A 23,924-nucleotide genomic window follows, 5' to 3' on the forward strand; every position below is an offset into this window, starting at 1 on the left:
AACCTTCCCAGCCAGGAGTGGCCGGCCAACCAAAATGACCCCAAAGATTGTAGTGACGACTCATCCAAGAGGTCACAAAAGACCCCACAACAACATCCACAGAACTGCAGGCCTCACTCGCCTCAGTTAAGGTCAGTGTTCATGACCCCAGCATAAGAAAGACACTGGCCTTCATGGCAGAGTTCCAAGACCAAAAACATTAAAGTTTGTCTCAATTTGTCTCAAAAGGGTGTGTGTCCCATTACATCTGGTGTAAATGTAACGCCACATTTCAGAGAAAGATCATGCTGACAGTAAAATATGGTGGTGGTGGTGTGATGGTGTGGGTCTGTTTTCCGCTTGCTGTGATACATGGAAGCATGAATTCTGCTGTCTACCAAAAACTCCTGAAGGAGAAAGTTCGGCCGTCTGTTGGTGACCTCCAGCTGGAACCAACGTGGATTCTGCAGCAGGACAATGATCCAAAACACACCAGAAAGTCCACCTCTGAATGGCTGAAGAAAAACCAAATTAAGACTTTGGAGTCCTGACCTGAATCCTATTGAGATGCTGTGGCATGACCTTAAAAAGGCTTCATGCGGCTGAATGACAACAATTCTGCAAAGAGGAGTGGGCCAACATTCCTCCACAGTGTGCTTGATTGCAGTTGTTGGTGCTAAGGATGGTCCAACCGGTTTAGGTTTAGGTGTAGGGGGCAATCACTTTTTCCACACAGGGCCATGTAGCTTTGGATTTTTTTTTCCCTTAATAAAAAAATTAATCACAATATCAACAGGTAAAGTGTAGAAAAATACATTTCTGTTATGAAGTTCAGGGTGGGCTCTAAGGTTTTACATGGAACTAGCAACTATACAAATGCAAAGAAGACTTTGTATCTCTACTGCTGACCTATTTTACCTGGAGTTTGGATAATAAAATCATGGAAAAAGCAGTTTTGGGAGCAGCAACAAACCAGGAAGGGACTTTGATGTCAGCTGACATGTCATGTGACATTTGTGACCGCAGGAGCTTCCTGGTCTTTGCTGACATCTACTGTCCATTTACATCTACTGTTACATTTACCTCTTCCTCTAAAGATGCTGTGCACATGGTCAGTACCTAATGGTCAGCATCTAATTGTAAATTATGTAAATACCAATATCTTGCAGATAAATGATTCATGCATTATTAGAAATGCTACATGATGTCGATTCCTGGATCTCCAGGTAGTTTTGCAATAGAATTTTATGGTTTCTTTCTTGGTCCGAACGCAACACGTTTCCAGATGTTTTTCCCCACTATTTTGCTCATAAACAAAGCCAACAATTACCATGAAAACTCTACAGAGGAGGTAATGAACTCAGCTGAAGCTCATACTTTCGCATGTAGCCTTTAGCTTTGACAGCCCACTTTCTACTAGCATTACTTATACGTAACGACTTCCAGGCAGTTCCTTCAGCAAAAGCAGGTTCTACGATTTTGCTAATACTGTGTCAGCCAAGTTCCAGGTTCCAGGTGTGCCATACAAAACCATTGCTGGTCACCCCATCAGCCAGATTTATCGTTCTTGTGGAACCTGAGGATGTGTGGCTTGGACCTACAAAAAGAAAAACCAACGTTAGCTTACCCAGGATTATACTCCACAGTCTCCACGTAAAGGATGCCAGCCAGTGTGGCGGTGCAAATAAACGGTAAACGCTAATGCGCTTACCCTTAAGAGCCGCGCTAGTCATCGAATCGATAGACCGGGCTTTTAGGGAGCGCTCCTGATGCTCATCCCGAAGGACCTTGGCCCGAGCCCACGGCAGTGCACGGGGGCTGACTAAATACAGGAGATCCTTGTTGTCCTCGGTCATTCTTGTTTGTTTGCATTCCGACTGATTGTGCTTTGAGGTTCGGGAAACCGACATCAAGTCCATCTTGAACTCTGTTGTCTCCTCCACCAGCTGGGCCTCCAGGAATGCTGGCTGCACAAGTTGAACGGCGGCATGGTCCTGCTCACTTTCTTCATGTGCCGCATTGCCCTCTTCCCGTACATGTACTGGATGTACGGGCGGCACTACGGCATCCCCCTCTACGCCGTGCCCCCCCACCTGCCACTCTCTGCCAACCTGGGCAACTGCTGCATCCTGGCGCCGCAGGTCTACTGGTTCGTGCTGCTGTGCCGAAAGGGCTACCGCCTGTACCAGCGCAGTCGGCGGTCCGCCTCACCACCCAAAGTTGCCCCTGCATTGCCCACAGACGCCCCCGCCGGAGGGGACGCCGTCCCGTCCACTTCGAAGAACGAGTGATCTCTGGTGGCCGTCGTCGCACACAAACACGACTCCTCGCATCCAACCCCCACACTCCTGTACCGTACGCCGGGAGGACTGCTGGCGTATTTCGCACAATTGTCACCCTCCAGTTTGAAATCTGCTGCTAACAGTGGACCTCCCTTACGACTACTGACGTCTTTGGCGGTGTGCTTTTGGGATGTTACTGAAGCCTCCTCCCCGTTTTAAGATTTGAGCGCCGCCTTTGCTCCACGACTCAAATCATCTCTGTCGCCGTTAAGTGTGTGCGAGTGGCTGCTATGACAGATATTTATTGGGTGATTTTGTTGTGCGAATGGCGGCTCTTTGGTCTTGTTTCCGCTTCTATGACAAGAAAGTTTTTCTCACTAGTGATGCAGATTCAGGCAGTATTAACCGAAGCTAATGTAGCGGATAGGTTGTTTTTTTGGGGGCTGGGGGAGGGTTGTCGTGTACCCCAAGTTCCGTCCTTGGTTGGTACATGACTGCTATTTTTTTTTCTTGAAACGTTTTGATGAATTGGCTGGAAGGCTAACACATGTCACTCCGTGGTCAGCCGGTGCCTCAGAGACGAGCAATAAGATGAGGGTAGACCACATCCGGTCAGCTTCCACCGACGAGGGCTTTAAACACTTCAGGTTTTTAATCATCATTTGTAACGAAAATATCTTAACCTTTAAACGACTTGATCATTATCAATAGCTAGCATATCAGTGGTTGATTTACAATTCAGTACAAGTTTTTCTGTTCTTACAGGGGAAGAATGCGGGTTCTTCCTACTACAAGATGATATCATACACGGTAAAGCTTTATAGGCGACTAACTGACATTCATGCGAAGAGGACCTATGCAACAAAAAAAAACAGCCGTGCTGCATGTTTACAAGACATAAGTCAAATTTGATTTCCGTCTTGTTGCGTTCACATAGTTTAAGATTAGTTCCATCAAAAAATAACCTGCAGTCATTCCAGGTGAAAGGTTTCATTTTGCTTTTACTGTTCTTCTTATTATTATTCTTTAATCGGAATCACTTTGGTTTGAGTGCATAGTTTTTCCTTCAATTGCTTGCGTACTGTCGGTCGATATTTAAGTTTAGAGTTGGGCGTGACCCGGTGCTAACAGATAACCTTCATCAGTTCAAATCCACAAAATAAGACTGTTTGGTCATGTGATGTACACATGACGATATTTCCATCCATCCATCCATCCGTGAGGACCATCTTTGCGTTCAACCCAGCATAGAAATCGACTGATTTCGGCGACACAAATACGTTTACAGTACGGGATGGCATCCTGCCTTAAGTGGACGAGTTTAAGTCCCTCGCGGTCTTGTTGACAAGTGACTCCCTATTTGTTTCGTTGTGGTGAAGTGGGAGCTGAGCCCAAAAGGAAAAGATCTCAATTTACTGGTCGAGCTCCGGTCCTACCTTCACCTAAGGTCACTGATGTGATCGGGGGTACAGGCGGGCGAAACAAGTTTTCTCCTTTGAGCGGCTAGACTCTCCCTTAGAGATAAGGTGAGAAGCACTGTCATCCTGGAGAAACCCTGAGCAGAACCGCTGCTCCTCCACATTGAGAGGAGCCAATTAAGGTGGCTCGCCCATCTGGTCAGGAGACCTCCTGGACACCTCCCTGGGGAGGTGGTCAAGACATATCGGACTGGTAGGAGGCCTCGGGGAAGACCCAGGATAGGTTAGCTGGCCTGCTAAAGATGGAACTCTGGTAAGATGATGGATGGATGGAAATATAGAGTTCGGGCAGTGCTCGGCGAGGCGTTGCCTGTCGACTCTATGCACCTTTTTCAAGTTGCCTCGAATTGCATTTTGTAGTTTTCACTCATCTCGATGTCCTTTTGAAGTTTTAGTAAGTTGTTTTTACACCATAATGTGTATTTCCGCTTTTCTAAACCCCACCGTCGCCATAAAACAGATCTGTGCCCATCTTGTTCATTTTAATACCTGATACAACTAAAGGTACATTTGTTTGAGTACCAAAATAACTCATAAGAGTTATGGGAGCTAATACTGTATCTTGCAGTTTTCATGGGTTTCTTTATAATAATTTCTTTATAATTACCACAATCAGTTAAGTTCTTACATCAATAGCTATGGCATTGTGCTACCAAAGGATTTAACTCAATCATTCATTTTCTACCGCTTATAATGATGAGGGTTGCGGAAGTGTTGGAGCCTATCCCAGGACAGGACACCCTGGACTGGTGGCCAGCCAATCACAGGGCACATATAGACAAACAACCATTCACACTCACATTCATACCTATGGACAATTTGGAGTGGCCAATTAACCTAGCAACCTAGGAGAACATGCAAAGGGTGGAATTGAACATGGGTCTCCTAGCTGTGAGGTCTGCACGCTAACCACTCTATCACCGTGCAGCCCCAGGATTGAACTCTTCCGAGCTATTTTTGTTGTCATTCTAGTTATCCAAACAAATGGCATTTTAGTTGTACCAGGTTTTGAAATGACCAATGAACTGAAGAAACAAGGTGGTGGGGGTGGGGTCAAACCATTTGTACATGAAGGTACTTGTATGTACTGCTACGAATTACTTGTAATTGCAGAAAAAACACAAACCAATTAAATAGAGCAAATTTGGGCCACTTTGAGTTTTTCACGTGGAATGTCTTAAGTTGATCCTATTTCCTCAGGGTTAGATGTAGATAAATAATGACGGAAGATTTTGACACTGTGACGAGCAGGCTGATTCTCAACTTTAGCGCAGATATCGTTTCATCACTTCTGCTTTGTTCTTTTCCGTAGATTCGTCTTATATTTCACCGCCGTGCTTAGCGGGGGATGCATCTTTTGTACTGGTTGGTAAACCAAAGACTGTCAGGCACTTTAGTCCGTCGTAGCAACGTGAGCAATGTGAAGATGATGCGTTTCGCCCAAATATTTACCACCACGCTAGTTTTTTCTTTTGTCTTAATGGATCAGTAAACCATCTCTCTCTTTGCTCTTTTCGATAAATCTTTCCCGATTGTTCCATTCGTACTTGGCTTCATTTTTAGGTTCAATTGAACCCTAAAATAGAAGATGTTGGCTGTAGGGCAGCTACAACACTGAATCTGCATTATACTCTATGTTAGCATTAGCATGGTGGTTTTGGACCACTCACAAAATGCGAATCAATGACGCTAAAGTAAGCTAGCTCTTTCCAGTCTGTGTAGATTAGCTGCTAATGCTAACCCTTTTTCCCAGGGTGAGCTAAAAAATGTTAGCATCGCGATAATGCTGTCCCTTTCTGAGGGAAAATGTTTTCCGCTAGCAGCGCTAATGTAAAATGTTTGGAGGTTAAATGTTACCAGGCCTACAGTATGCAAGTGACAGAAGTTGAGCACTTTTTTTAAAAACAATTTTCGGAATTATTAGCTGATACTAAAGCTTTTCAAAGCTAAAATCATTTCCCGTACAAAGCTGTAGTGATTGATCACAGGATGATTTCAAGTGGAGTTGTATTTTAATAATTTAACCAGTGTAGCGTCATTATTTTTCCTTTTTTTCTTCCATGATGAAATGAATGCAGCACTGTTCTGATAAAAATGCACAAATATTTGAGCTGTGATGTGATGTGGCGGAATTATATTGATTGGACAGCGAACCGCATTTGGTTCCTGTTGCCTTGTGGAAAAATATTGATCATTTCCAGTGTGAAAGGAAAAAAAAAAAGTTGTCAGGCGGTGTTTACAGTTGTGGCTCTAACTCTATGGTTATCATCACCAGCATATATATATATATATATATTTATATATTTTATATATATATATATTTATATATATATATATATAATATATATAATATATATATATATATATATATATATATATATATATATACATCATTTACTAAACAATCATGTTTTAGGTTATTTTAAATATTTGGAGTAAATTTGCATTGTTAAGACATGAATAAGAACTGATTTTTTGAACTCAATTTATGGTTAGGCCATTGAAACTAGATATATCAATGTCTTAAATTGGTTTGCTGTGCTTTTTTTGTTTGTTTTAGTCCGTTTTAGCATCCTGAAATTAAATTTTTAGTCTTTAAACACACCACAGGCACAAACTTTGAACACTTTCTGCACCAACCTTCCCATTTCCTCCCCGACCCCCGTGTTCTATTTTTCCAAATCATTTTTTCCATGGGTAAAGACAATTGATGGCTTGGACCTTGTTTTGTAGCTTGATATTTTTGGCAGAATGGACAGGTTTTTATGACAAAATATGAAAATATTGTATGGAAGAGGAGATATATGAACTTGTATCTTCTACTTGTAAACTTGGAGCACCCCTTTAAAGGAAATCAATAAATTTGATTTGATAGTCTTTTGAATTTGAGCTTCAGTGTCCTTTATATATGTGAATATAATAGCTAGCTAAAATCTAATCCAAATGAAATAATACTCATATACAGTGGAACCTCAGTTCAAGTCCGTCTGGGTTAGTATGCTTTTTGGTTAACGCCGGAAAATTCACACCTAAAAGTTTGTGTACATTTTTCTGGTTAGCGCACAATACGGCAAGCGTCCGGTCATATTGTTAATCCACTGCACGAATCCAGTTAGCATCTTTAGCTTTCTGTTCCCCAAAGACACAATGTGGCAACGAGATCAACACCACCTTCCTGTTTTGCCATGAGTTGTTTCACCTCAAGTCTCTGCTTTTCTTGTATCACGGCTGCAAATAAGCCACGAGAAAAACATGTTTTGTGTGAACGTTTTCGTGAGCCAACTGCTGATGACATCATGGACGGGCGACACAGCAGGCGTCCGTTTCCGGTGGCCATTTTGTTAGCAAGTTACGGATGCTAACAGGACATTTTGTGATTAAAAAAAAATACATAAAGAACACAGTTGGACTTGCTAGGTGGATTGGCTACCAAAGACGTAGGCAGGTTGTTGATCTCGCTGTCACCGTGTCTTTGTCAACAATTGCGTCTTCATTGAGGTAAAAGTACCCGTGGATGTTCATTTATCCTTTTCATTTATCGTTTATATGCATTTATTTGAATTTTGAATAGTTTTCCGCTAAAACCGTGTTGATTTTTTTAGGTTTTGGCTTTTGGTTTCAGTTACTGTCCGACCTGGAATGAGTAAATGATCGTTCCCAAGGTTCCACTGTATGGATAAAGTGTTAGCATCCTCTTTGTTGAATATGTTATTAATAAAGATACACAAACATTTTTTGGCAGAAATGCAGAAAATATCTGCATTTGTGCAATTTGTTGTGGTTATCCATGGTGGGTCTTTAAGCTGCAATTGCACATCTATTCCACTTGGTAGCACTGCTGAGTCAATCTGAGGTTGAGCTACTGGAGTGACAACAATTGTAAACAATGATATTTGTTGTCATTGTCGTTATCTCTTGGATTGAGAGTCTTTATCTTAGCAACACATTTTGGAGCTTCCACCTAAATAAAATGTTTTTGCTCCCTGTGCACAAGCTAAGGTCCATCAAAGCATGTTTGGATGGTTTTGGTGTGGAAGAAGCTATCAGAGAAGTTTGGGATGAAGAAGAATGGAAATAGTAAGCAAGTCACTTCCTCTGCCTGGACCAGTGGCAACATAAATAATCCTGGCCCCACCTACTCATCTTCTGTGCCCTGCCCCCTTTATGTCCCAAAATACATAGACAAACCCGTTGCTCTCAAACACAGATGGCACGCTGAGCTGGGCAACAGGCAAAACCAGGATGGGACCAAAGCCAGATCTTGGCGGAAGGTCAGTTTGAGTGTACATCCCTCCGTTGCTGCAACGCACTTTTTCCAAACCTGATCCGAATGCGTGACGTTGCCACCAAGATGACTTGATGTGGAGGTTTTTTCTTTAAAAAAGGTAAACAAGATAGAAGACAAGTGTCGAGAGAAGTCCAAGATTGTATGGACTAAGCAGGTATTTTTAAAAAAGATTTTTTGAAGACTTACATCTGGATCCCTCCTGGTGACACTTCCCACAAAACCATGGATGAAGGTGCCAAGGGTCCCGAGGAGAAAGTCATGAACGAGGCCCTGGTCCAATTCAACACCACCTTGCAGGCCGCCGTGAAGGAGGTCCACGTCGACGTGAGCGCCTTCAAGCAGCGTATGGAGCAACGCATGGAAGACATGAGCGTCTCCAACCAGCCCCTGGTCGAAGCCGTAAACAGGCTCCAGGAGGAGAACCTGCAGCTCCGCGCCAAGCTGGAGGCCCTCAGCCGTCTGGTGGAGAGTCTGGCCGGTGTGCAGATCGACAGGAGTTCCCCCGGTGGGTCGAAGGGTGCGGAGAATGGACTTAAGGAGATGCAGACCAGGAACCGGGAAGACCTGAGGGGCCCGGCAGGTCTGGCTGCATCCTCTGAGGAGTCAATCGGACCTGCATGGAGAACAAAGAAGCTGATGGAAATAAACGTGAGTATTCAAATTCTCCACTTAACTGATGCTACCTGCCACTAAAACTATGTGAAGGTTTCTTGAAGGCACCTTGAAGAACCTGCAGTCAGGTGCGAGTTGTAGTTGTTTGCCTGAAGCAGTCATGTCACTCTCTTCCTTAGCAGTTTGTACTTATAGGTGTGACTAAAACCCTGCAGTTGCTGGAAAATATGGGATTCCAATTTAGGTGGTTCGAAACAGACGTACCCGAAAAACATCAGGAAATGTTTGGATTATTATTTAAAATCCCGTTATTTTCTGAACCATTCGATGGACCGTTACTAGGTAACTACTTGGTTCCAAAACCGACTTTGCAAATGAGAGATTGCGACCCGTTGTCCAAGCAGGAACCCCAATGACATTTGTAACTTTTGGGCTACTGTTATTTGACGGACTGTTACCAGGCCTCCAGCGTCCAACGGGTATGCAAAAACCAGATCGCTGCCAGTCATCCAAGCAGGAACCGTAGTGAAATTCAGAACTTTGTGGCTGTAGTTATTTGAAGGACTATTACCGGGCCTGCAGGGTCCGAAGTGTATGACGCTACAGATTGTTGCCAGTGACATTTTTGCCGTACCGTTGAATGCATCCGTTCCAGGTCCCTGCCAATCATCCAAGCAGAAAACACAATAATATTTCCAAAATGTTCTATCATTTTTCAAACAAAATTACAGATTGACGGAGGTTTAGTGGGGACCACGTATCCTCAGCTTCTTACGTTATCGTTTAAAGTCTTGCGTTCCACCATCGCACCAGGGGTACGTCATCTATCATCCTTAATATCGTGATTATATCCTCACTCAGGAGGCTTGCTAGCTTTTATTACAGCAGCAGCCAAAAGGCCACGGCTATTTTTAGGGTAGTGTGTGCTCTGTATCGGGTTTCCCCTCCAGCTACGTCACATCCGGTGGTTTTTGCCTTAAAAGCCAATACCGTCTACGCGCATGAATGCAGCTTCGATTCAAAGATTTGATTCCCGGTCGGTGAGTAACACCTAAAGGGTGGCCGCCCCAAATAGAACAGCCAGTCCTCATGTTGTGTTATGCATATCACGACGTCATGCCCCCACCCACCCACCCACCCCCCGCCGATACAAAAATAAACCTCCTGTCACCTGATGGCCGAGGAATCTCGCCACTCGCTGCCAGCCCGACTCTCAAATCTCTTAATGGAAAGTTGAATTACGTTTATCACCCTGTCAACGACGAATACCCTGGCTGGGAGAGAAACCAGCTGTTCTTCACTTCAAACACTTTTCCGACATTGCGTTTTGCCCGTGACGTTAGCCGGTCTACCCATCTTCCTGAAGGAATCTTGCTAGCATGACGGACTTATTAGCGCTATCGTGTATCTGAAGCTGTTAATACCCCAGGAAGTAGCGGAAAATGGAAATGATCATTGTGCACATGCGCTACTGATGACGTTTCCTTGAAGAGGTTTGAAGCTATCCTAATGTACATTGGATAATCCACATGAAGTCCCCTGGCACCTGGGGTGGTCGAAAAGGACAGGACGCACCTTTGCCATTCGATATCTTGAAAATAAACACATGTAGATAAGCTAAGTTATATTCTGTATCAAGTTCATGAAAAAACTGCATCTCGGCTTTGTCATGTACTCTAGGTCACATGTGTCAAATCCGGCCCTTGGAAGTGTTTGGAAAAATAGCATTGTGTCGGCTCGCCTCACGGACCTTATGAAACAAAGCGCTTATCGTGATCTGTGTAATTAAGTCATTCTTAAAAGTGGAAGTATATGCAGCACACAATTCACAACAAGTCTTAATTCGTGCCACAGGTTGGAGAACCGGTTATCCAGCTAATGTACAAGCGATGGTTTTTACCAGTCAAACTTTTGGCATGGTTCCAACAAGTCCATGGTGCTGAATCCGACTCGGGTTTAAAGGGGATAAGGGTGTCGGATAGAGTCGGACTGTGTGATATCCTAGCGCTTGGGGTAGCCTACAGTCTTAATAAGGGGGCCAAAATCAGAACAAAATAAAAATATTTACCTGTACAGGATGCACTGTCAGATTGCCTGTCAGCCAATTTACCACTGCGCAGGGTGCGCTTTGCCTGTGCCAAGAATAGATCAGGTCTTTGAGTTTTGGCCCCCTGTGCCATTGAGTTTGACATCACCGCTGCAGGTGAAAAAAACCATCAACTTCACTCTTTTTGTTGTTGTTGTTGTTGTTGTTGTTTTGAAAATATTTCAACTTTCTTCTTAAATAATCTTCATGAATTGTCTTCTGGTAAAATGACTTTATTCCCAGAATATCTAAATTTCCCAACCTAATTTTTTAAAAAATGACAACTTCATTTTGTTTTCGTTCTTATAATACTTTGACTTTAAAAAAAGTAATTGTTTGTTACTATTCAAAGTCTATGCTACTAAAATGACATTATTTTTCCACTACGTTATTTGAGACTTTTTCTCTTAATATTTTGACTTTACTGTCATAAAATTATGTTTTTTCCATTTCTGCTGTTGTTTTTCCAAATTTTCCAACTATAACATTTAATTTTTTTTCTCCCAATTACGACTTTTTTCCCATAATATTTTGACTTTATTCTCGTACTATTAGAACTTTCTCCCCCACCTAATTTTCCAAACAGGACAACTTTATTTGTTGTTTTGTTTTGTTTGTGTCTTGTATTATTACTGGATTTTTCCTCATAATATTATGACATTCTCAAAGAACCTTTTTCCATTCTTGTAAAATTATTACTGTTATTCTAAATTTTAGTTTTTACTTTTAGAATGTCCTGTGGGCCAACAAAAAAACAGCCGCTGACCACAATTGGCCAAAGGTCAGTACTTTGGACACCCCTGCCTTTCACGTTCCAATAAACACTCAACTTCTTTGAAAGTATGGAGCTCAGCAAGTAGTACCATTTTAGCGACCTCAACACGGCGGCATAAATATGTGGCTTGAAATCAAAGGGATGGCTTAAGACGCTTACTTTCATTAGTGGTTGCTGGTTGCATTGAAATGTGCCTGACACTCTGAAAAACCTGTCTGTGAGGTTTCAGTGATCTGTCTGCACTGTAAGATTGCTCGTCAGCCAATTTACCGCTGTGCTGGGTGCACTTCGCCTGCGCCAAGAATAGACCAGGTCGGAATAGGCGAGCTTTCAGGGCACCTTTGGCGTGATGTTTTTTCACGGAATTATCACTGCACCAAGCTGAAAATGTGGACACCTCCCCTGATGCGCCCATCTTTGCACAATCCATTCTACAAATTACCAAATTGACCGTGCACAGCGGTGCACTGGACCAAATTATCACTGCGTGGGCTGCGCCACACTCCACCCTGTGGCACCTTGCGTTACGCCACGACATTTTTAGAGTATTTCTGGGTTATTTCTCTGTTTGTTTGTTTTTTTTTCAATATTAGAGACAGGGATTCAAAATCATAAATATGGCGTGGTGTCCATGATACGCGTCACATTACATTTTTTACCAACTATTTTTTATAATCAATATATTTTGTCTCAACAGAGGCAGGGTCTATTTTTTTATTGTTTTGGTTATGATTCTAAATTCTAGAGAAACTGAATATAATAAGGGATGTCTGACATTTGCTTTTTTGCTGACAACCAATATGTCGATATTGGTCAACTGTCGATTACCAATACCGATATCACCCGATACCGATATGTGTTACATAACAGCTTGTGGTGGAACCAACGTGATCATGATCGGGAAAAAAATCTGATGCTGTTATTGATAAACCAGGAAATGGAAAGCATACAAGTGTATTCAAGAGAAAATTCCACGTTGAGTACTAAAAATTAGCAGTCTTCACTAAAATGAAAGCCTTGGCAGTTCTCTGCGCCCCCATTGGGGGCCGCCCCACCATTTTAGAAGCACTCATTTATAAGGACGATTTCCGTGAAAAAGCATGTGATTAGCATATGCCGAAAAATGCCTTTCAACACAAAAGCTGATCATCTGCATGCCGAAGTCCAGGGTGCTGAACCCGAACCGGGTTTAAGGGGGTTAAGGGTGTCAGACAGAGTCGGACTGTGTGATATCCTAGGCGGTAGCCTACAGAGGCTACCGCAGCGCTAATCTTCCACCAGTTGACAGATTGGCTACGAGATCTCCGTGGCACGGTCCGTCTCAGGAAAGAAAAAGGCCCGGGGTGTTTAAGGGGCGGGGGCAAATAAAGGCCACGCTCCAGGGTGATATACTTAGGAGGTGCTCGGTTTAACTCCTCTAAATCGGGACCTGAGAGCAGAAAGGAAACTCTTGCAGACGGGGGCCGACGGCGACATTTAAAATAGCCCCGCAACGGGAACATGAGTTTGTTGGCCACAGCTGTCGCTGCAGGAGAAACCGTTCACCTGCTGCGGACGTCGGCCAACCTTCTTCTGCTGCATTGACTGGCCACAACATTATGTACACAGATCACTTACACACATATGTACACAGTACACATATGGCCGGGTAATCACAAATATAGCAACTTCTGATCAATCCATGTCGATTTCGGGCTTAAAATAATGTACAGATGGAAGACTCACACACTTCTGGTTAAACCACGCCCACTTCCGCTTTATGCACCGCCCACTCTAAGTGGTAATTTAGATGGATTTACAAGAATAAAGTCAAATATAGAAAAAAAAGTAACATTCTAACATGAAAAATTGCAATTTTACAAAATAAAATATAATATTATTTTCAAAAATAATGTCATTTTAGGAGCATAGAGTTGAACTATAAAAAAATGGAATATGAGAAACAAAATAAGATGTTTTTTTATTGGCTTGCAACACATTCTAAAAATAGACATGAAACTAACACAAAACCACAACAGCAAAAACGGAAAAATCAGCAGTGAGTCCAAATATTATGACAATAATGTCATAATTAGGAAAAGAAATGTCTAAAAATGGCGGTCATCATTTTACAAGAATAATTGATGCACTTTTTCTTGAAGTGTAAATAACTTCAACAGTCACATCAACAGTACATGTCGTACTTTCTTTTATCCCGGTGGGGCCCTCGCTGGACACCCCTGCCATAAACAATACAGGATGTAGGGTGGGATACTTTGTGGTCCTCTACAGGCTTATATTTAGCCCCCTCGTCTTAAAATACTGGTGTGGAATAATGGCATTGGCCCCTGAGAGGGGGGTACACGCTGGAGTGTCAACAGTCAACAATAGTTGTGGCGTTGCTAAGGCCCACCCACAAATTGACAGACGGCAGCTGCCGCATGTTGGGTCCCAGATGCCCCCCCAGCAACTTCATGGAAATCAATTTGAAATGTTTTTTTCCCCGACAGGGTGTGGAGGCCAAGGCGACGGAACAGCAAAATGAGACGCAAGGAGCCTCTGCTCCGCCGCCCCCCCGGCCCCACATGCCGCTCACTGCCGTCACCAAGCACGGCTCAGCCCAGGAGGAGCTGGGAGGTCCTTCCGAACCTCATCTGCCCATCACGGCCGTGACAAAGGTCAACACGGAAGCTCCAGCGGTCGCCCACCCTCCCGCTTCCGTGTCCAAAGCATCAATGGAAAGCACGGTGAAAGCCTTCAGAAATAAAAGTGGTGAGGAAAATCTCTTTAATCCAAACGCTGGCCCAAAATGAAAGATCATATTTTCCATCCGTCCGTCCATCCATTTTCTATGCCGCTAATCCTCACTAGGGTTGGGGGGGGTATGCTGGAGCCTGGATGCTATTTTGTCTTATTTTAATTTTAACTTTCTTCTTGTAAATTTTCTTCCCCTAATATTTTGACTTTATTCACATAATGTATAACTTTTATTAGAACTTTTTAAATGTTAATGAAAAAAAAAAATATATATATATATATTTAAAAAATATTATAAAATTATATTTAGAATATATATATATATATATATAATTGTATTAAAAAAATTAGATTAAAATTTTTAATGAAATGAATGAAAATGAAATGTAATATTATAAAATTATAATATATATATAAATATTATAATTTTATAATATGAATATAATATGAAATGAAATGAATGAAAATGAAATGTAATATTATAAAATTATAATTATAATATATATATTATAATTTCATAATATTACATTATTACATATTATTATTACATGAAAATGAAATGTAATATTATAAAATTATTTTATATATATATTATAATTATAGTTTTATAATATTACATACATTTTATAATAATTACATACAATTATTTTATATATATATATAATAATTATAATTTTATAATATTACATTTCATTTTCATATATATATATATATATATATATTTCATTACATTTAATTTTCATTTATTTCATTAAAAATTAAAATAAAAAAATATATATCTTTTTTCCTACGGCTTCCCACAATAACCGGCACAGAAAGCTTTCTAGATCTTCCAGAATCTGCACCTCTTTCTGCAATGTTTCCATCGACTTCCTGCTTCTGACCCAAACGGGCTGTTTAATTTACTCCGCCCCCGGCCCTTCCCTGGGTATGCCCACTCCGCTGTGATTGGTCACACTCCTGAGCGCTCCCAAGGACTTCCAGATACTTGACTATGCGTTCACAGGCAATCTGCACCCCATATAAGAAAGTCTGGGTCGCATTGACTTTCCAACCTTCTTTCAGGGCTCATCATCTGACGCATCTTTTAATACCAGAATACAACATTCTAATTTTAATGTATTAATTTTTATATTAATAGGTCAGAAAAGTGGAAAAAGCATAAAACGTCCCCTTTAAAAAAATGCTGCATTCAGAAGTTTTGAAAAAGTTAACTTTTGAAGTTATTTTACAGATAAATACTTGCAAAAACATCAACTTGGAGGTCATAAAGTTATAAATGCCATTGGAAAATATACAAGAAGAAAGTTACAACAGAAAAAAATGATGCCATTTTTGTAGCATTACGTTTTTTTAAGAAACAAATAAAAAAAAGTTGTAATTTTTGGCAAATTAGGCTGAGGTCAAAGTTGAATTCCCATGCAAATGAAGTCAAAATATCCTGGGAATAAAGTCACATGGATGGAGATTACTGAAGAAGAAGTAGTTGGAAGTATTGAGTTGAAGTATTTAGAAAATTGAAAACAACAAAAACGGGGATTGAACTTAATATCTTTTTCACTTATTTGACAAAGCTGAGATGCAGTTTTTTCTTGAAATATTTTTGCATCCTTTCATTTTTCACAAAAATATTTCCTTGCTGGAAAAACCTTTGGACACCCCAGCACGAAGAATTTGTATTATTCTTTATTTATTTATTTAGTATTTTGTAATTTTTATTTCACAATTGAATGATTTTTGTCTCCGTTTTCATGCATTTATCGCGGCACTGCTCTGTATTGAATATAAACTCCTATTTGAAGAAGTTCCACCCGACAGACACCGGTCTCTCCCGCCTGCCCTGCACGGGAATGTCGTTACTAATCCTATTAACTTTGTTTGCGTTTTTGTGGTTTTCCAGATGCAGACGAACCCCAGCCTCATCTTCCCATCTCTTCCGTCACCTCCAAAGTCAATCAGGAAGCAGCCAAACCTTCCCAGGATCCATCCGTGGAGTGTCTTCCTAATAAAGGTCAGTTCCCAGGCCAACGGCATCCTGTCCCCCGCTCATACATCATTTGGTATCATCAGGAGCGTCTCAGGATCAAACGTCCTTGGTGTCTGCCCACCATCCGCTCGCCGCCGCCCCTAAATCTGATCCATCGCCGCCGGAGTCCCAGACCATCAAACCAAGAGAGTATCCATTCCGACGCGGTGAGTCTGCAGTTTTTGTGTTTTCGAACGTCATCCATTGAACGGGTCTTTGCTTCTTAGGATTAGATGTCAGCAGCGAAGCCAAGGCACTCTCGCCTCTCTCGCCTCTCTCGCCTCTCTCGCCTCTCTCGCCTCTCTCGCCTCTCTCGACTTCTGGGAAAGCCAACGCCGATACGCCGGAAGCCACGGTTAAACCCGGGGAATACCCCTTCAAGAGAGGTAGTCGCATTGGAATCTTCGTTTTCCACGTTTCTTCCACAGTTTCTGTCATCATTCTTCCTTTGTGTCCGGCTTCCTCCACTCCATGCAGCTCCCGTCCTCAAGACACCCAGCCCCAGTCTGAAGAGAAGTGTCAGCTTTCCTCAGTCGGCAGGTAAAAAAAAAAACTTTATCTGTGGTCCTCAACTGGTGGGTCGGGTCCCAAAAGTCTTGGCTGGGTGGCAAAGAGCGCTTCAATCATGACATCAAAATATGAGCTTTCATAGTATAAAAGCTTCATCATTCATCATATTTACAAATACTGTATAGAAACCACTGCAAAAAATGACTTATTAAAAGATAAGCTTTGTTTGGAGTGGAAAAAATAGTCAAAGAAATACAAATGAAAATGGCCTAAATGTCTAAAAGAATAACTCATAAAAATGTCTTCAAGTATCATAAATGCATAAAAATGACAAAAATAATAAAATTCATTGAAAAAAATCGGTGGAAGTATACATGAAATAAATGACAGTAAAAAATGACAAATCCAAGTGTAAAAAAACAAAAATGTCTTAAAGCCTTGAAAATAAAAATGACTTAATACAAGTTTAAAAAAAACAAATTAAATTATTTTAATAAAAGGTAAAAATATTCTAAATAAATTAAAATGACATAAATAATCAAAAATGGAAATAAAAAATTCCAAACCATAAAAATAATACAAACATGAAAAAGACAAATCAAAGCATAAATGTTACAAAAATGTCTTGAAGCGTCAAAAATAAAAATAACTTTAAATACATAAAATGATCTAAATAAATGTACAAAAAACAATACAATTAAACAAATAAAAATGACTTCAATAAAAGTGTCAAAGAAAAGTAAAATATATTTAAAATGACATATATAAATTTACAAAAATAAATTTAACATAAATTTAAACATAAATGTACAAATAAAAATAATAAAAAAATAATAAAATAAAATAAAATGCGGCTTAGCAGAGCATATTTCAGAGTCAAATTCTTGTAAAATGCACCCCGCTGTTGGAGAAGCACTGGTCTGCTGTGTGTTAGCATGCTAGCCGACACAGGCAGAAAAAGTACTGTTTTGTGTTTTCCAGAAAAGCTTCTTCCCTCCAAATCAATCCTAAAAGCAGGTTTCTCGCCAAGTTTTGACAAGTAAGTTTGCAGCCAATCAGGCGTTTCCAGCATCCAGCATATCCGCATCCCGGGCCAGTGTTGCTGCTTTTCTTTTCCAGGAAAGGCAACTCCACCGGCGTTGAGTTCAAACCAGACCCGGTGAAGTCTCACACGCTCCCTCGCTCCAGCGGGGCACAGGCCAAACGTGCCCTCTTCGAGAGGATGAACTCGGAGCCGACAAAGTTTGTACTAAATATGATCACGATATTATCATCGCCGTCACAGCCTAAGTAAGTTGGGTTCCTCATCGATAGGCCTAAGGACTCCAAGCCCAAACTGAAGCGATCCCAGAGCTTTGGAGTCTCGAGCGCTAGCGGTATAAAGCAGATCCTGCTGGAGTGGTGCCGCTCAAAAACCATCGGATACCAGGTAGGGAAAACTATCTGAACTGGACTTTGTCTCATTTGGTTTCTTTATGTCACAAAGTGCCTTTAAAAAAGCAATCATTTGGGTTTTTAATTGGACGTTCCCATGGAAACACTCCAGTAAGTTTTACTGTAGGCACGTAGGCAGTGGCATCGCCATCTAGTGGCCCGGCGTGCACATTAGATCATTTTTAAAGAATTTATTCAACTTCTCAAAGTTGTTTTTTTCACGCGTGTAAACACAAAGCCAACTTCTTCACTTCATATCTTCAAAGTAATATTACATTCTCATGAATTGACCTTGCGACCTTATTTGTTGTTGCTTTGTTTAGCATAAATATTATAACTTCAAAAATATAACATTTTCATATTTCAACTCTTTACTAACAATATTATTAATTCTAGGTAGAATATGAAATTTTCTCTTCAAATTTTTACTTCTCATGGCGTTACGGATTTTCGTCTTGTAATATGATAACTTTATGCCCATAATATTAGTTAATATTATCACTTTTTCCGCAACATAATTTTCAATACATTTTTTGTTGTTTTTGTTTTTTTATCATATTATTATTATAGAGTAAATAAAGTTTTTATTGTAATATTCAAGTCTATTCTACTAAAATGAAAAAATAATTCCTCATAAACTGACAGCTTTATTCTTGTAAAATTTTATTTTATGAAAAACTTTTTTTCTCATTGGAATACAGTTTTTGTCTCTTCATATTTTGATTTTATTCTCATGAAATTACTGCTGTTTTTTCCATTTCTGCTTTAGTTTAGTTTTTTCATTTGCTAACTGTTTTTACTTTTTTCCAGTAATTTTTCTTTTCATAATTCTTACTTTATTCACATAATATTTTGACTTTATTGTTGAAACATGATTTTTTTCTGCAACCTAATTTTCCAAAGATAACAACTACTTTTCTTATTTTTACATTTTTGTAAAATTACTGATGATTTTTTTTTTGCAAAATGATATTTCTGGAATGTGCTGCAGGCCCAAGTCCACACTTTAGACACCTCTGCTCTAAACATAAATCATGTTCCATGAAGTACCATCAATTTCAGTGTATAAGCTGCTACGTTTTTCTTCTTTCAATTCTGAACCCTGCGTCTTATACAACTACCATACCACTCGAAAGTCAGTGAGGAAATAGTAGCGCTTTCTTTGGCAGGAGCCAGTAACAAGCTATCAGTACAATGAAAAAATAAACAAAAGTTTTCCCATAGTGCATTAGCGTGCTGCAATGACGTCAGCCTCCCCTCTAGTGTCCAGGCTCATCTGCTCCCCCTCTGGTGGGCAGAGACAGCATTGCAGCACCACCCATCCAGTTTCTATGCGGTCTGTCCTCCAATGAAATTATTTGCTCATGTTTGTATATTTCTTATGTATACGTTTCAGTGCTAAGTTGCTGTGTGATGAGTTTAGTGTTTGTTGTAAGATGGCACCCTGAATCATGACTGTTATATTCAGTAATGGCCTCATGCAACTTCCAAGAGGTGGACAAGCTCACCATGTGTTTTTTCATGGCTTTTGATTGGCTCCTGTCAAATAAGGAGCTGCCTCGTCCTTGCAGGCTCATGTTGGCCAGAATATGCCATTTTATGATGTGGCTTCTACACCAGTGCGGCTAAAAAAATCTTTTTCAAGCCTGCTAAGATAAATTTCTGTTACGTTTAAAGTGAAAAAGAATTTGTTTTAGTTCTGACAGTGGAAGAGCTAACAGATTCTAGGGTCACTAGTAAAGGCCACAAGAAATAATGGGCTGCCATCTTCCCGGCAGAACATCGACATCCAGAATTTCTCCTCCAGCTGGAGCGACGGCATGGCCTTCTGCGCTCTGGTCCATTCCTTCTTCCCGCTGGCGTTTGACTACAACACGTTACAGCCCGCCAACCGCAAGCAGAACTTGGAAATGGCCTTCACCACGGCCGAGTAAGTTCAACTTACCCTTAGGTGTCAAAATGGTCCCTGAAACTCCATGAAGAAACGTTTGCTTTTTAAAAAAATGTCACCATGTAAAAAGGACTGATGTTAGCATCAGGGAAAACACTGAACATTTTACAAAAATGAGGTGCAAAATGGTGATTACTGATTTTGAGGCATTATTATTTTAGGCGCGAACAAGCTTCTCTAAAAATCCCCCTAGGTCCCTCTCATGGGAGTCCTGAAAATGTGGCATGGTAATCCCTCGTTTATGGCGGGTATTTGCTTCCAGACCCGACTGTAATACGTCATGTAGGATTCCTTATTTATTTATGTGTTTTCATATGTTTTTAGGAGGGATTATTGTGCCTGTTGAGACATTATTCAAAGCTGCAAAAGAAGCCTCTTGTTGCGTCCACCAATTTGGTGCTTGCGTGTCTTGCCCAACATTACAGTAACATCACTTGTTTGGTTCCCTGTGGGGCATCCATAGTTAAAACTCATTTTAACTGTAACTATAACAATGTAACTATGTAACTGTAACTCTGTAACTCGATGTAACTAACTACAACAATGTAACCAACGATGCAACTAACTCTAACAATGTAAGTATGTACCTCTAACAAAGCAACTGTAATTATAACAATGTAACTGCAACTACAACAATGGGACTGTAACTATGTGACTAACAATGTAACTAACTATAACAATGTAACTATGTAACTCTAACAATGTAACTGTAACTATAACAATGTAACTGTAGCAATGTAATTAACGATGTAACTAACTTTAACATTGTAACTATGTAACTCTAACAAAGTAACTATAACAATGTAACTGTAACTAAGTAACTAACGATGTAACTAACGCTAACAATGTAACTGTAACTCTAAGTAACTGTGACTATAACAATGTAACTGTAACTATGTAACTAACAATGTAACTAACTCTAACAATGTAACTCTGTTACTCTAACAAAGCAACTGTAACTATAACAGTGTAACTCTAACTATGTAACTAACAATGTAACTAACTCTAACAATGTAACTGTAACTCTAACAAACCAACTGTAACTATAACAATGTAACTAACAATGTAACTAACAATGTAACTATTTAACTCTAACAAAGCAACTATAACACTAACAATGTAACTGTAACTATGTAACTATGTAACTCTGTAACTGTATCGATGTAACCCTAATGTAACAGTAACCATAACAAAGTAACTGTAACTATGCAACTAACGATGGAACTAACTCTAACAATGTAACTCTAACTCTAACAAAGCAACTGTAACTATGCAACTAACACTGTAACAATGTAACTCTAGCAAAGCAACTGTATCTATAACTATGTAGCTGCAACTATGCAACTAACGATGTAACGAACTCTAACAAAGTAACCACGTAACTCTAACAAAGCAACTGTAACTCTAACAATGTCACTGTAACTATGTAACTAACTGTAGCGATGTAACCTTAACGTAAGTGGAACTATAACAATGTAACTGTAACTATGTAAGTAACAATGTAACTACTTTAACAATGTAACTCTAACTCTAACAAAGCAACTGTAACATAACAATGTAACTCTAATTGTGCAACTAACGATGTAACTAACTCCAACAATGTAACTATGTCACTCTAACAAAGCAACTGTAACTCTAACAAAGTAACTGTAACTATAACAATGTAACCGTAACTATGGAACTAACAATTTTATGACAATACTCGTTATAAATGAGTATCCGTTACGGATAATGCATTTTTGCGGGATACGAGTACATTTCTTCATTATCCGTATCCGTGTTTAAAGAAAATGCTCATTACGTATTCACTCTTCACGCTCTGTGATTGGCCAGTCACACACAGCGACCGCCTCCTCCTGGAATCAGTCGTCCCTTATTCACGCACGCAGTACAATTGGCGAGCTAAAAAGGGCTTGTGTTGCGTTGGTCACACTGCCTCCACTTTATAAGGATTTCTTCAGCTCGCCTCCATTTGGGTTCGTATCTAAAGTCACTTGGTAAACTTGTCTCGTTACGTACGCGTACGCTTCTATGCCGGCTTGTGTGACGCCAGTCACTTATGCATCATGGGTGGCATGCGCACTATTTTTCCTTGGAATGTATATTTGTCTTATTCCATGAAGTCATCATAAAACAGGCGTGCTACTTACAATATGAGAATTTTGTTCATTTTCAGTTATCAGTACACAGACAGTGGTAGCCCATTGACTGTTGCGTTGACTGGCCATAACATTAGGTACACCTCTGCAGTGGCTGCATCGAACACTCTGCCTGAAAGGCTGTGGCCAAATAGTTGTATACGGTGCCCCCCCCCCCCCCCCCCCCCCGCCCTCTGCTGTCGTCTATTTTGGCTGGTGAGATAAAGTCACTTGGAAAACTTTGCTTCAAGTACTGAATGTTTTTTATTGGGGGGGGGGGGCAATGAACAAGGCTGATAGATGATTTCCCTGTCCCATGTCAATTTCAGATTTAAAATAATGTACAGATGTAAGCCCCCACTTCCGGTTTCTGCCCCGCCCACCCCGAGTACAGCTGCGAATACAGATAATTTAGATGTAACTGTAATTCTAACAATGTAACTGACTGTAATGATGTAAGTGTAACCATGTCACCATGTAACTAACTGTAACGATGTAACTAACTCTGGCGTCCCCTCCCTGTCAGGGACCAGGCCGACTGTCTCCGTCTGATCGAGGTGGACGACATGCTGGAGATGGGGGACAAGCCAGACCCCATGTGCGTGTTTACTTATGTGCAGTCCCTGTACAATCACTTGAAGACGTTTGAGTAACTCTGTATCAGAGATCAGCATCATGACAAAAATACACATTGTAGTTTTGCCACAGTATAAACCAGCGCCTTCAGCGACCTACTGTGCCACTACTACTGGTGTGACTCCAGTTGTGTGTGTGCCTAGATTGGCAGTGTTTACACTATTCTTATATATACACGACACATATATACACTGTGTTAATGTGCAAAAATAAAGCCTTTTTCTAACATTTCATGTTTTTTTTAGAATTGTGAGAAGTATTGGGCTGGGAGTGGTGGGTGGGGGTAGAATGTATTGATATATTTACAGTGTATAACCTTGCCACCAGCTGCTTATAATGATCTGCCTTGTTATTGGCAAGAAACTCTGATGCAAATGTCTGCTACCGTTCATGAAATTTCTGTCCATGCATGCATCTTGTCCACTTCCGAGAGGGAGATTTCTGCAAATAAAGACAAAACATTTTATGTCAACACTTTAGACATTAAAATGAATGTATTGGAATGTGCACATAGGCTTTCAGATACAACTCCTTCTGATAGATTACTGTTTTTGCCTTATTTTGCATATTTTTCCTTTTATATATCTTGAAAACTATAGCCAATCTTCACTTCTGACTTACTTTTTCTTGATGTCACTACTTTTGTCCTGGAAGAATTGTGCTTGTAGACCAGTGTAGACCAGTGTAGACCAGTGTAGACCAGTGTAGACCAGTGTAGACCAGTGTAACTGGCCAAAAGAAAACATGAACATAGATTTAATTCCCATACATCATGGAACATACACAACAAATGGAGAAAACTATTACAACATATGAATATATTATAAGTACTTTAAAATAGGGCGTTATTTTTCGATCACCCTGTATATTTCATAAAAAACATCAGAGGTTTGTGAGGTTTAAGTGAAAAGCATAACATTAGTATCAACTTCATTCTTTGCTGTTTTTTATTACCACATTTACTGTCATTTACTGTTTTTTCCCAAATATTTT

The 23,924-nt window shown here is 40.3% G+C and overlaps 2 protein-coding genes across 2 annotated transcripts in view; both read left to right on the top strand.

The window, feature by feature from the left end:
* tlcd3a (TLC domain containing 3A) overlaps positions 1 to 6,037 on the top strand; it is a 30,371-nt gene extending 24,334 nt beyond the window's left edge. Inside the window, exon 5 of the mRNA XM_058077623.2 lies at positions 1,926 to 6,037. Within this exon, the coding sequence (XP_057933606.1) occupies positions 1,926 to 2,270 (345 nt within the window). The 3' untranslated portion in view covers positions 2,271 to 6,037. The remainder of the gene's footprint in view (positions 1 to 1,925) is intronic.
* Positions 6,038 to 7,718: 1,681 nt separating this feature from the next.
* LOC131132210 (uncharacterized) lies at positions 7,719 to 23,179 on the top strand. The gene is made up of 11 exons (XM_058077621.2): positions 7,719 to 8,675; positions 13,990 to 14,251; positions 16,137 to 16,247; positions 16,307 to 16,429; positions 16,490 to 16,648; positions 16,740 to 16,802; positions 17,754 to 17,811; positions 17,892 to 18,014; positions 18,087 to 18,201; positions 19,985 to 20,136; positions 22,822 to 23,179. Exons 1-11 carry the CDS (start codon positions 8,250 to 8,252, stop codon positions 22,946 to 22,948), a joined length of 1,719 nt encoding a protein of 572 aa, XP_057933604.2. The 5' UTR covers positions 7,719 to 8,249; the 3' UTR covers positions 22,949 to 23,179.
* The last annotated feature ends 745 nt before the right edge of the window (positions 23,180 to 23,924 follow it).

The sequence above is a fragment of the Doryrhamphus excisus genome, linkage group LG1, assembly GCF_037039965.1.
Source record: "Doryrhamphus excisus strain RoL-2023G ecotype Guam linkage group LG1, RoL_Dexc_Guam_v1.1, whole genome shotgun sequence".
Classification (NCBI taxonomy): Eukaryota; Metazoa; Chordata; class Actinopteri; order Syngnathiformes; family Syngnathidae; genus Doryrhamphus; species Doryrhamphus excisus.